The sequence below is a fragment of the Panthera onca genome, chromosome C2 (assembly GCF_046562875.1).
Source record: "Panthera onca isolate mPanOnc1 chromosome C2, mPanOnc1 haplotype 2, whole genome shotgun sequence".
In the NCBI taxonomy this organism is placed as follows: Eukaryota; Metazoa; Chordata; class Mammalia; order Carnivora; family Felidae; genus Panthera; species Panthera onca.
The window spans coordinates 110,189,675-110,202,163 of record NC_138347.1 but is presented as its reverse complement, the minus strand read 5'-3'; the positions used below and the strand labels follow the sequence as shown (position 1 = coordinate 110,202,163).

Below are 12,489 nucleotides of genomic sequence, written 5' to 3'. Positions count from 1 at the left end.
TTGGAAGAAAAGGATAAAATGAAAGTGCTTTCTAAGTCATCATCTACTCCCATGAAATATCTGTGGTGAAGAATAGGTTAAGAGTAAAAACCTGTCTTTGGTCATGGAAGTGTTTTCATAAGCATTTTGTCCCTAAATATATTTTGGTTACATGTTAACCTTAAAGTTCAGAGGCAAATTTGCTAAAAGGCAAGGCCTATCAATAACATCAGCCTATAATCCAAGGATTTCTTACTGTTGTTTGAAAATTTATGATAGTATTTCATTTAATTTCAATTAGTCTCTGAAAATATAAATTTTATCTTTCCTGAGTGTTCCCTTATTTTATCACTAATCATTTTTTCACAACCATCATTTTAGATCAGTTTTTTTTTTAACTACTTGCTCCTCAGAGATGTTAAAATATTAATACTTAAGCAAATCCTTATAGTTGAAAGGTATTGATTGGTATTTGATCTGGACTGATCCAAGTTTTGTGCTTTCTATATATCATTTTATTTATGATTTATAGAGGCTAGTGGATAAGCTGTGTTTCATTTTTCTCATAGGACAGTATATTATGTGTAAACAGTGTCTGATCCTTTCATAAGATTCTAGGGTAATTGATTATACTCTCCAGACTATAATCAAGACTTTTTAATGAGGGTTATAAGTTGTGATACTTTAGATGATAATTCCCAATGTTTTTGGCAAAATACATAAGAAAATGGAGTCATTTAAAGTAACGTTGAGTGGGAAAAAAACAAGTCCCAGAAAATTAGGTACAGTATGACACCATCTTTAGAAAGCTCAAAATAAGCAAAACTAAATAATATATTATGTTAGAAATGCACTCATTTGTGATAAAATGATAAAACAAAAAATGATGATTCAGGATAGCTGTAACTCCTAAGAGGTAAGCATGGGGATGGAATAAAGGAGTAACACACCAAGGTGTTTGCAAGTTACTGGGATGCAAACACACATACACACAGGCACACACACACACACATACAGACACTTCATCATGATATTACTTAACAATTTTTAAGTACAAGAAAACCAAGAGGTTTAGATTATTCGGGAACAAATTGATGATGAAACTGTAGGGACTTTCTTCTTAGCTGGGGTACCATTTTCTTCTAAAAATACTGAGCATTGTGTCCCTGTGGCCTGTCAATAGTATACTTTTCACTGTTATTTTTAATTTGTGGCAAATATTTAGTGATTTTTTTTTGAAATACTTAATTACTAAATAATAGGAATAATTATTTTAATATATTTTGTATATTTTGTTTTATTATATAACTTACTTTTTAAACAGTGATATTAGAATAAGACTAGTAGTTTTAATTATCACTGAGAATAAAGGAAATCTCAGATTATTCTATCCATATTCATATTTGGTGTTATATGGTCATATTTTGATCAATGAATGCATTATTCCTTACACATATTGCTGGAATTATGTTTTTGTTTTGACAAGTGGAATTTGATTTCCATTAAATCTTGTAGAAAAGGCTCTTCTTTCCAGTAAATCAGTAGTGTGGAAAGCACGGGCAGCTTTAATTAGCAGATATGAAAGTTTGGAATAAAGAACAATCTCATACCAACATTAGACTATAGTTTCAATAAAGTAAAAAGTATCCCTGATCATTCTAGGCAGGCTAGAACCTAGGATAAAATGGAATAAAATTAAGGTGCAAATTCTTTTGGTTTATAAAACATTATAAAGCCATTCTTCTATCCTTAAAGGGATGGAACATTTAGCAGAGTTTGCAAAGGCTCCCTTCAGTATATTCTGAAATAGATCTTTTTTCCCTACTGGGTATTAGAGGGAATAGTTCTAACAAGAAGAATAGGCAAACTGTCTAGTTTAGTTGCAGCAGGACTGCCCTCCTCACCACTAGCTGTATAAATATTTGCCTTTATGTCAAAAAGAAAACTGACCTTGAGCACTTTTTGTGGGGGAGAGGGAAAAGGAAAACTTCCAGGTTAACTAATTTGAAACAAGTTCTGAGAGTCTAGTCTGAATTTAGACAGATTACTTGAGGTTAAACTATAAAGCTCTACCCTTCTCAAAGAGCCTGTTTAGCTCTGTCAATGCCAAAACATACAGATTTTGAATAAAATGTATAACTTAAAATTTTAAATCCCTCAAAAGAACACCTTGAAATAAAATTTAATATTATGGAAATTAATCAAAGCAAGTGAAATTGAATGAAATAAGCAACTGATCTTTTTTTTTTTTCCCCATGCCTATCATATTTGGCCTCACTTTTTATTTCACAGAAAGAACAACCTTTACTGTACCTGACGAGGGGTTCTTTCTGATTTACTCCTACACCATTCCCAGTCTGAAAGGTCTGGTTTCTGACTCTCCTCATGAGAAAGTCTTCTTTCTGGCCCTTCCAAAAAGGTGGTTTCTTCATAGTTTGTATCACCTCCTGTTTCTTCAGAAATCAGTGGATCAACACCCTTTCCACTGTGGCAATCCTGTTTAGCCTCCATAATATCAGTATTTGTGCATTTGTTGATCCCTTTTAGTACAGAACTGTCCCGAGAGGGTGTGGTGCTGATTTCCACTTTTATGGCATTAAAGATATTATGAGTGTCTCTCTGAGAGTCTTTTGTAGTTTTGCATTCAGAATTCATGAGATTGTGATAGGATGTAGAATTTTCATCATCATCATAGTAATCTTCACGTGCTATTTTATAAATCCCATAACTCCTTTGGAATGACAGATTGAATTCAAAGCCTCTCCTCTTGGCTAAGTAAAAACAAAAACAAAGTTCCATGGTTAAGAAGGTAGGTATAAACAATTGGATATACATAGGGAATAAAATCAGGAAAGTGCATTCAAATTGATTATTATGATTTTAAAAACTATCTTCATTACCTGTCAATTATGTATGAAAGTAATTACACCTTATAAATTCAAGGTATCTAATTACTCTGGGCCTAACTTTTCTCACTTGTACAGTGAGAGGCTGGTTTAAAGTACATACAATTCCAAGAACCCTAGAGTCTTTAAAGCAGTTTAATGAACAAAAATTTAACCATAAATTTGAAAACTCTCACATATATGCAGTTTTAGTTTTAGCTTTTTTAATCTATCAGTTATCCATACATTACTTTATATGGGGATAAAAGATATTTCTAAATTTTATTTTGCTAGAAATTATTAAGAGGGCCTTAATATTACATGAGTTATTCATCTGACCACATCAGCAACAGATATGACTGCATTAAATATTTTCATGTATTCCAATCCTGACATTTATATGTTTATATATGCATACATTAAAAATTAGAAAATGCTGCAACACAGTTTTTAAACTTTTTAAATGAACATATATTTCTGATACAAATACATTTGGAATGAATTATAAAAAATAGTGAATAGATTCATATTTTTGTGATCTAAAGCACTTTGCAACGTGTCTCTAAACCTGGTTAATTACAAAATGAATTTAGTAGGAATGCATAAAAGTTTATGGCTTAAACCAAGAGAAATGTAAGAGTATGTTAATATAGTACTACTGGTTGGTGGATATGGTATGAAGTCTTAGTAGAAAAGTGAGAATGTGGCAGAAAGTGATACAATTTTTATGTGTGAATGTCATTAAATACTAGATCATTACTTTATGTATTAAGAATGAAGTTACATCAGGATAGTAGACAAAATGCAATTTAATGTTTTGGTATTCATCTTTCAAAACATGGCTCATTTCAAAGTATTTCTTCTACTTGGATAATTCTGTATCATATACCAGACATTTAGCTATCCTTGGTGGAAAGGTCTACGAAGTTATAAATTTTCTGTGGGAACAACAAATAAAATTTGATTCGTTTTACAATAAATCCTAGTGCCATTCATATGCTGATTCTATTACCAAAAATTTTCCCATAACTGAAGATTTACAAGGCTATTCTGCTGACTGAAAATAGAATTTATAGGTATCATTCATTATTTGAGACAAAACATTCATTGTTTGAGCCAGGACACAAACAAGAATTTCTATCCAAAGAAAATACAAAGTAGAAACATATATTAATATTTTATATCCTGTCTTATGTATAGTTCTACTTACTTTTTCTAGTCATATAGTTCAGTGAAATTAAATTAGGATTTTTAACTTAGTTCAACAGTGTGAAAGTGGAGGAACTAAAAGGATATTTTAATTATTGATGGGTTTCCATTTTCTCTCAAAAAAGATACAAAGTGACAAATTGTGAACTCCAGGACAGTAAGCAAACAAAAACTCATAAATCCCATTTTATCATATAACACAATAAAACTGGTGTCTGTGGCTATATATCTGATTAGCTGTATATTATAATTATGAAATATGTAGAGAAAAAATGAGTAATGTTTTTGAAGGAGTGTGCAGACTGTCAATGGAGAATCTGCCTCCAGGTCATGAAGAGGCAGTCTGAGGTAGGCTATGAGAAGGAAGAGTGATTGTGATTTACACCATGGAGAAACAGAGAACTCCAGGGCTAATTTATGCCCACAGGTCATGTCATTTAACACAGCAACAACACTGCATAGTAAAAGGCTTATGAGTTCTATTTTACAGTTGAGAAAACTGAGGCTGGTAGAGGAGACCTACCTGAGACCTACCTACCTGGTAAAAAGATTTGAATTTAAAGTCAGCTGATTCCAGAATTTGAATTACTAACCTTTATGTGAAATTGCTTTACTGCTAATTAGACCCATGAGAGAACCTAAGGTAAATTCTGACTGAGGTAATGAATGGAAATAATAGGTTATAACAATATAACAGTTGACAACAGTTTAATAACAGAAACTTAAAGATCATCAGAATACAGTCAGGATCTTTTGAAGTTTATGCTCTCTATACTTACAAAAAAATGTGTGTGTGTGTGTGTGTGTGTGTGTGTGTGTGTGTGTGTGTGTGTAATGTTGTATTTGTTCTGGAAAGCTAAGCCCTGGATGAAACATGAATTAGCTTTAGTCTTTTTCCTTTAGTCACACCTTACTAATTGCAATTTCAAACATTATTAGTTAATTATATCAGCTTATAAAAATAAATAATTCTCCAGAGTAATATGGCACTTAGCAGATATTTTGATTTTGCTTACAATAAAAGTTGAAAATCTGATTTTATAGAAAATATTTTAACTGTTTATTTAATTAAAAAAGAAAACATCATCTCATGCAAAGAAAATGAGTCTGAAAGCCATATCCAGTCCATATGTCTGCCATCTGAGACCTCTTTGTTAAAATCATCTTTGTTTTTTTTAACACTTTTGTTTTGAGACACTAGTAATACAGGTTAATGTTGGAAACAAGAGAGAATTGTTAATCTGCAAATTATTTCCCATTACTGACATTCATTTTTTGATTGTATGTCTCTCCACTTGCATTCATGAAGGCTGAGATAGAGAATGATGTTTACATCTGCAAAATGAACTTATAGTCAATATGAGTTAGGAAGCATCCTTGCTTTTTGAGTTCACTGATGAAGAATGTAAAAAGGAAAATCTTAGTTTGTTAAGGAGAAAAAGCCTAAATGTAAAACTGGAGCCATACTCCCAAAGAATCAAGGCACTTGATTAGGCACTCGCCTACCCGAGGAAGAGTATCTTTGGGGTTTGAAAATTCTGTTCTTGTGTCATCCTAGCAACAGGAAAGTATATGATGGGTTCTCAGAAAATGAAATTACATCATTCTTGTTCTCAGAGTTTCCCTACAGCAGAATCTGGGATCATAAAGAGAATGGAGCCATTTGGACTACAAGCATTTGAAACTAATGTTTCTCACAGTGTTTGATTTTTGAAGTCATGCCTCTTTTTATAAGCCTACAATATTTCAGGGAATTTTTCCCTGAAAATTTAAATACAAAGAAAAACGATGGTAATTTTAGAGGAAAAATATTATTTTGATCTTGAAAAGTGTGGTTTTAATTTCCAGCATGAGAAATTAATGTGATTGTTGATTCTTCCAGCCTGCCATAGTCTCTTGTAATCTTGTGCAGTACAAGAGAGAATACTTCCTAGACCATTTGCAGTGATAGGTCTGTTGCATTGCTTTGTTTTCAGCTCTGATATGGGTGTCCTTTACTTCTTAAAGATGATGGCCCTACATCACTTTACTAAGACTTTTCATTTTCTCTGGCATTCAACTTTTATTATCTCTTCCATAACCTTAAATACTATAAAACAATGCTGGCTCATTAATTTAGTGGCAAAAGGTTAACATTTGATAGAATGCTAGAACTTCCAGTCTTATAAATGAATTTTATATATGTTCTTGGTGGCTCAGAGTATTTATTATTAATTTTCTGTGTCACTGTTGCTCTGGATAGTAATCTCCGGAAGCACAGAATTGTTATAGAAGTTCCATGGTTATTTTATTTTAAAGACATAGATAAATTTGGCATCTACTAACAATAAAACTTTATGGCATCCTTAAAAGTAAAGAAATCCTCTCATCATTTGAAAAATACCTAGACATAATAAATTTTAAATGTCATCAATACAGGGAAAATGACCAGTTCATGATTAATTAATGTTTATAAAATAACACTGTTGTAGAATTGATTGTAGAATATATTTTAATATTCTCCAGGTTTTTTTTACCTCTGAAATAGTCTGAAATGAACTATTTTTACTTACTTTTTTTTCCATTAAAGTTTTTTCTACTTGCTTATTCTGAGCAAAGGACAATTAATGGAACAGTTAATTCAGCATACACTAACACATTTTTAGATTTATTAAATGGTAGAACATCCTATTTTTTGTCTGGAATGTACCCTTTTCTTCCTGGTAGAGTCAAAATGTGAAGGTCATTCCTCAACTTTTCCTGTCTCAGTATGGGAACAATTATACTCTAGTGAGTGTTATAGTTGACCCCACTCCCATTCTAGGTATACTCTTTAGAACATTGTTTTTTGTTGTTATTGTTATTTGTTTGTTTAGTGTAACTAGCATGGCTCTATTCATACATGACCATACATGGACAAACTCTGCCACCCTTGTCCCTTCTTGACCTGAGAGTTTTTTGTGTTTTCTGAAAACAGAGGCATATACTTCAAATTTGTGGGTTTTTTTTTTTAAGATTTTATTTTTAAGTAATCTCTACACCCCATGTGGGGCTCAATCTCAAAACTGATTTCAAGAGTCACATGCTCTCCTGACTGAACCAGACAGGAGCCCCTTAAATTTTGTTTTCAGACACACTACTCTGAAAACTTCTTAAAACCCCATAAGAATGAATAGAAGAAGCAAAATAATAAAAATACTTTTCTTTCCTGTTCCATTACATAATAATGGACTATAATATAATGTGTTTTTAAACTCTTCAAAGAGTTAATCTCTTTTCAGATACAGGTTTCTCATATGTAGACTTGGGAAGGGAATTTATTTTCTACTCTGGTCTAAGAACTACAGTGGATATAACATCTAAGGGCCTTTTAGACTTCATGCTGTGTTGAATGAATTCTGTCTGTTCCTTTCTTCCCTAAAATAATTATTCAATGTACAAACACGTCACAGAGTTGTTTTAAACCTGGCTCCTTTAAAACTTATCCCAACACTGTGCTAAGAATTGTTTCACATTATAATTTCCTCTCTTTATTTACATTTATGCTTGGATTCGTCATTCCCTACTCAGGCAACTTCTCAATAGACCACTTTTCTGTGTTTGTATGCTTATTGCCCCCAACCCCACACTGTCAAGGACTTACTTTTTTCCCCATCAGATGCCACTGTATATGCGTTCTGCTTACAGTTGATGATGCAGCCACAGGGCAGATGGGTCCAGCGTTTGGATAAGACAAACACTGGGGTTACAGTGGTGGCCAGCAGGGTTAGCAGAAAGCTGAGTGTCTCGAAGGGAGGGCTCTGAAACCCTACCACGTGCTGGACCATCATGTGGATCTGCAAAGGCAAAGAGCTTCAGACCTATCCCAGTATACAATTTTCCACTTTGCCAGGCCTTTCCCCCAAGCATGCTGCCTGCCCCAGCACCCTTCTCCAGGCTCCTTTCCTGCCTGAGAGTCAGAAGCTCAGTTTTGGTGATGGACCACTGGGATCTCTTGGGATGAATGAGGCCCCCTGATTTAGACCACAGGGCTTTGGGTGGTTTCCACTCCTGGGTGCCTGGTCTGTGCCCCTGCCACCTCAGGTCTCCTCCAGAGAAGCACAATTTACAATAGTGGGGACGCTACTGGGAAAACAGGCAGGCATCCTGAAAACCTGCATCTGGTACTCCAGATGGCCTTTGTCACATCCCTGGACCCTCACTTCACCCCACTCCCCAGCCTGCTTGTCACAGCAGGACGCCACCTTCCTGGGTCAAAACTGGGTTCTTCCTGAAGGCTTGAACAAAAAAGCCTGTTTGCCTCCTCCATAAGAGACTCTTAAAAACTAAGAATAAACTGAGGGTTGATGGGGGATGGGAGGGAGGGGAAAGTGGGTGATGGGCATTGAGGAGGGCACCTGTTGGGATGAGCACTGGGTGTTGTATGGAAACCAATTTGACAATAAATTTCATATTAAAAAAAAAAAAGCCTATTTGGTCTGCTCTCTTCCCTCTCTACTTCTGATTGCAACTCTCCAATCTGTCTCCCTGCTGAGGATGGGCGGTGTCCTTACTAGGCAGAAATGGATTGGAGAGAAAGGGATGACAGAGGGTTGGCTGGAAAGAAAACCCTTTTACTACCTCCCTTCTTTTCTGAATATTCCCAGATATTGCTACAGGAGAAGAGAACAACACCCTTGGTCACGTTAGATCTAGGAAAACTGTCCCCCGCGCCCAAAAGTGCTCCCTGTCCCCCTCCCCAATTTTGAAAGGAGAAGCACTTAGTAGCAAAGGCTTCGAAGTCTACAAGCTCTACCGGTGAGCTGCCTTCCCCTAAGTGCGAGTCTAAACCCAGCAGATACATTTGGAAGCGGACTTAACTGTGCGTCTCTTGGGGACTCTCTCAACCGGGGACGCTATTCCCAACACGCACTCATACTGTCTGGTACACACACCCGCGCACGTGAGAAACTGCACTTTTACCATCATGGGCAGCCAAAGGATGACTTTCGTCAGCGCTAGGATCAAAGAGAAGCGCTTCTGCGCTACGCTCACGGTGAAGCTCCTGGTGCCATAGAGAGTCCCCCGGTTCTCACGCCTGCAGGCTCCAACCACAGCGGTAGCCTCGTGTCCCGGCCCCTGCCCCAGCTGTGCCCTCGCTGGTGGACCCGGTCCAAACACGGTGTCGGAGCTGGGGGAGCATCCCCCAGAACAGCGCAGCGCAGGGCCGGGAGCATCATCTGGAGACAAGGAAAGCACTCCCCCCCGACTTGGAGGGGTCCCAGGAGTGGAAGCTCCGCGGGAAATCTCCTGGTAGTTGGCGTGGAGCCTCGGCGGCTCCTCCGAACACAGCAACTGGTGAGTGAGCGGGACAGAGAGGCCGGCGAGGAGTCCGAAGGCCGAAGTGTACACAGCGAAGAGGAGCAGCACGTAGGAACTGGAGCAGTCCGCCAGACAGCCCCACGGCGTGCGCACGAAGGTGCCCCAGCCGCACAGCGGGAGCGCCGAGAGCAGCAGACTGGCTGCCCACACGGTCAGCACCACGCCGAGCACCTGGCCGGATCTTCTGGAGGCTGCCTGGCTCCCCACAGCCCTGTGCATCGAGTAAAAGTTGTAGGAGACTAGGAGAGTCGCCTTTAAGTTGCTCGAGAGGCCCTGGCATAAATATAGTAAGGCAGAGGTGGTGCACAGAGCCTGGAAGTAATCAGGGACCTGGTTTGGCCACTGCAAAAACATGAAGATGGTCACCGACAGGACACTCATGAGATCATCCCCAGACCAGGAAGCCACAAGCATGGACACAACGGTTCTGTTGTGCGTTTTCAGCAGGGAAACTAGTGAATAAATGCTGCCTGCCAGGGCTGCAAGAGTCATTAAGCATGTCAGGCAAAACAGATAGATATTCAGAGTTCCTGGCAGATTTAAAAGGTCCGTCGAATTATGATTTTCTTTCCACAGGGTAGAGTCATTTGTTGATAAGTTACTGGAAAATCCAGACATTGTCTTTGGTCAATATTTAATTTCCCTTTCAGTGAGTCTGTAAATATTCTCAAAATAAAGCATGATTGTTAGTTGCAAATCAGATCTCATTTTCTCCTACCAAATTTCCCTCTAGAAGTTCCCCGTCAGTCCAGCAGAAAATGATCAGGCATGTCTCCTTTAGATCTGACTTAACCCATATTTAAAAATTGAGTTCCATTTAAAAGCATCAGTAAAAAACTTTTCAACATTCCAATTAAAAACAAACCCCAAACTTCCTCCTGAAACCATCAAGTTTCTGGCATAAATGCAAAAAGCTTCTCAGGTAGATTGAAAAACAATGATGTCTGGCTCCTTTTGTGTCCTTCTTAGGGAGCAAAGCAGCTTGTAGCTTGAGGTAATCAAACTCTATTCACTTTTTAAGAGCAGTAAAGCGATGCATTTGGTTCCAGAGCTGCATTCAAAGGCAGAGAGATTATCAGGTAGGTGTCAGCTTTGCAGGTTCTGAGAAAGACACAAGCAAAACAGAGCGGGGGAGGGGGGACGGTGGGGGGTGGGGGAAGGAGAGGGAGGGAGAGAGAGACAGAGAGAAGGAAAATTAAGAGAGAGACAGACACTGAGCACAGCTCCCCGTCGAACCGCTGTGTTCTTCAATCAGCCTGTGATCCTCAGAGCTGCAGGAAGGAGGAGTCAATTCCAAGCAGGAGAGAAGCAGGAACAAAAGGGAGGGGAGTTCAGTGTGTGAGCAAAATGATGTACATCTTCTTAGCCTGCCTCATTCAAAGCAAGAAACGGTGTCCTTGCTAAGCCTTCAGTTTTGGTTCTGACATAAAACTAGCCAAAATACTCGCTCAGGCTTGATATGAATGACAAATATCATCTTTGAGAGGTCTAAGCTACTCCACTAAAGGATTGCTTCTATTCTTATCTAGACCTCTCTGATACATAATGCTTTAGAGAAAGAATAGTCTCAATGCCATTTTAAAAGAATAGGATGTACCAGCTTTTGTTTTTTAAATATATATTGTGCTTAATAATAAGAATGTCATTATGGTCTTCATTACACTAAACAAAATTTTGCAGAATCTTTGGGCTTCAGGCGTGTAACTATTTTCTGTCAATGTCATCCAGTAAGCAAGCTGCCATTTGAATAAATAACGTTCTCTAGTTGTTAAAGTCAGATGATATTATATAGGGTCTAAAAGGAGATTACCCCCACAAAAACATTCTTAACGGGTGTATTGAGGGTGTCACATATAATAATTGCACTTCTGAATTCATTTAAAAAATCGTCAGCTTTGCAAGATGAGTGGCTCAGCAAAGTAACTGGCAACAGTAGTTCTGTTACCAGAGCCGAGTACTTAAGCCTGACAACTGAAACGACCAGACCCACAAATCAAAGGCACAAACAAGGCCTTATTGGGGCTACAGCTTCAGCTGAAGGGTGACACATCACCAGCAGAGAATAGTTAAGGCTGGCCTCCCAACATGGCAGAGGCCCTGCTTATATAAAGTTCCCGTTCCAGTTCCCACCAGTCCAGTATGCTAAGAGGAAAAGGGGAAAGAAGAAGGGCCTGGTCCTGTTCAGTTGGAGGAGACTCACCTTGATTGGTTGATATTGGCAGGCAACTCAGGCAGTCAGTCCATTGGTGCTTTTTGGAGCCCGGGTCCTCTGTTTTAAGTCTGGCTTGTATATGGCGCTGCATCCCAGTTTTGCTCTTGTAAAAGAAGCAGTTTAACAATAACAGCCAATAGAAAGTGTCCCAAGTGAATAATGTTTTTCACTTAAGGCTTGTTCCCATGGTCTCTAACTGTCTCACTTCTGGTCAGGCATTTCCCAGGATGCTTGAGGGTAGCATTCCTCCTCAACTCAGCCTCATGAGCTGAGGGTGCCTTTCCTCACAGTGCTGGGGTCTGAATGAAAGCAGGGAAGAGAAAGTAGAAAGTTATATGGTAATGAACTAAGTGAATGGAAATGGTAATAGAACTCTGATCATTCCTTTCATTTTCGTGATAACTGAAGCTATATTTTGAACATGAATCTGCTCATGTGGAAAGTGATTGTGATAGTCATTGCCATTCATACCCTTCAGTAAACACAGTAGGCACTTTGCTTATGACATGTTGTTTTATTTCCCCTTTACTCAGCAAATGGAAACAAAACCCACCTGTTACAGCTATAGCTCAGCACTCCATTTCTCCCTACTGATAGTAATAGACCTTGCAGCACAGCGTGGGTAAAGAAGAGTCTGAGGATAAATTCATTTTCAAATAGTGTTGCTTCAGAAAGCACAACATGATAAAACACGACTTTCTTTTTAAAATCATTTTCAAAGTTCTGCGGTATGCTTTTCTGTCTCTTTTCTCAGACCTATTCTTTCCTCCTCTAAGCAAAAATATTATTTTTCAATATGGAATTTAATCCTGGATTTTCAATTGAGTTGGATGGTAAGTATCACACTGTTAAAATACGAAGAGT

At 37.9% G+C, this 12,489-nt stretch overlaps 1 protein-coding gene across 1 annotated transcript in view; it reads right to left on the bottom strand.

Annotated features, from left to right (window-relative positions):
* The window catches only part of GPR149 (G protein-coupled receptor 149), a 68,145-nt gene extending 57,617 nt beyond the window's left edge, over nt 1-10,528 (bottom strand). The window contains exons 1-3 of the mRNA XM_060639028.3: nt 9,015-10,528; nt 7,696-7,888; nt 2,293-2,750 (exon numbers count right to left, since the gene is read on the bottom strand). Coding sequence (XP_060495011.3) covers nt 2,293-2,750; nt 7,696-7,888; nt 9,015-10,031 — 1,668 coding nt within the window. The 5' untranslated portion in view covers nt 10,032-10,528. The remainder of the gene's footprint in view (nt 1-2,292; nt 2,751-7,695; nt 7,889-9,014) is intronic.
* Between the last annotated feature and the right edge of the window lie 1,961 nt (nt 10,529-12,489).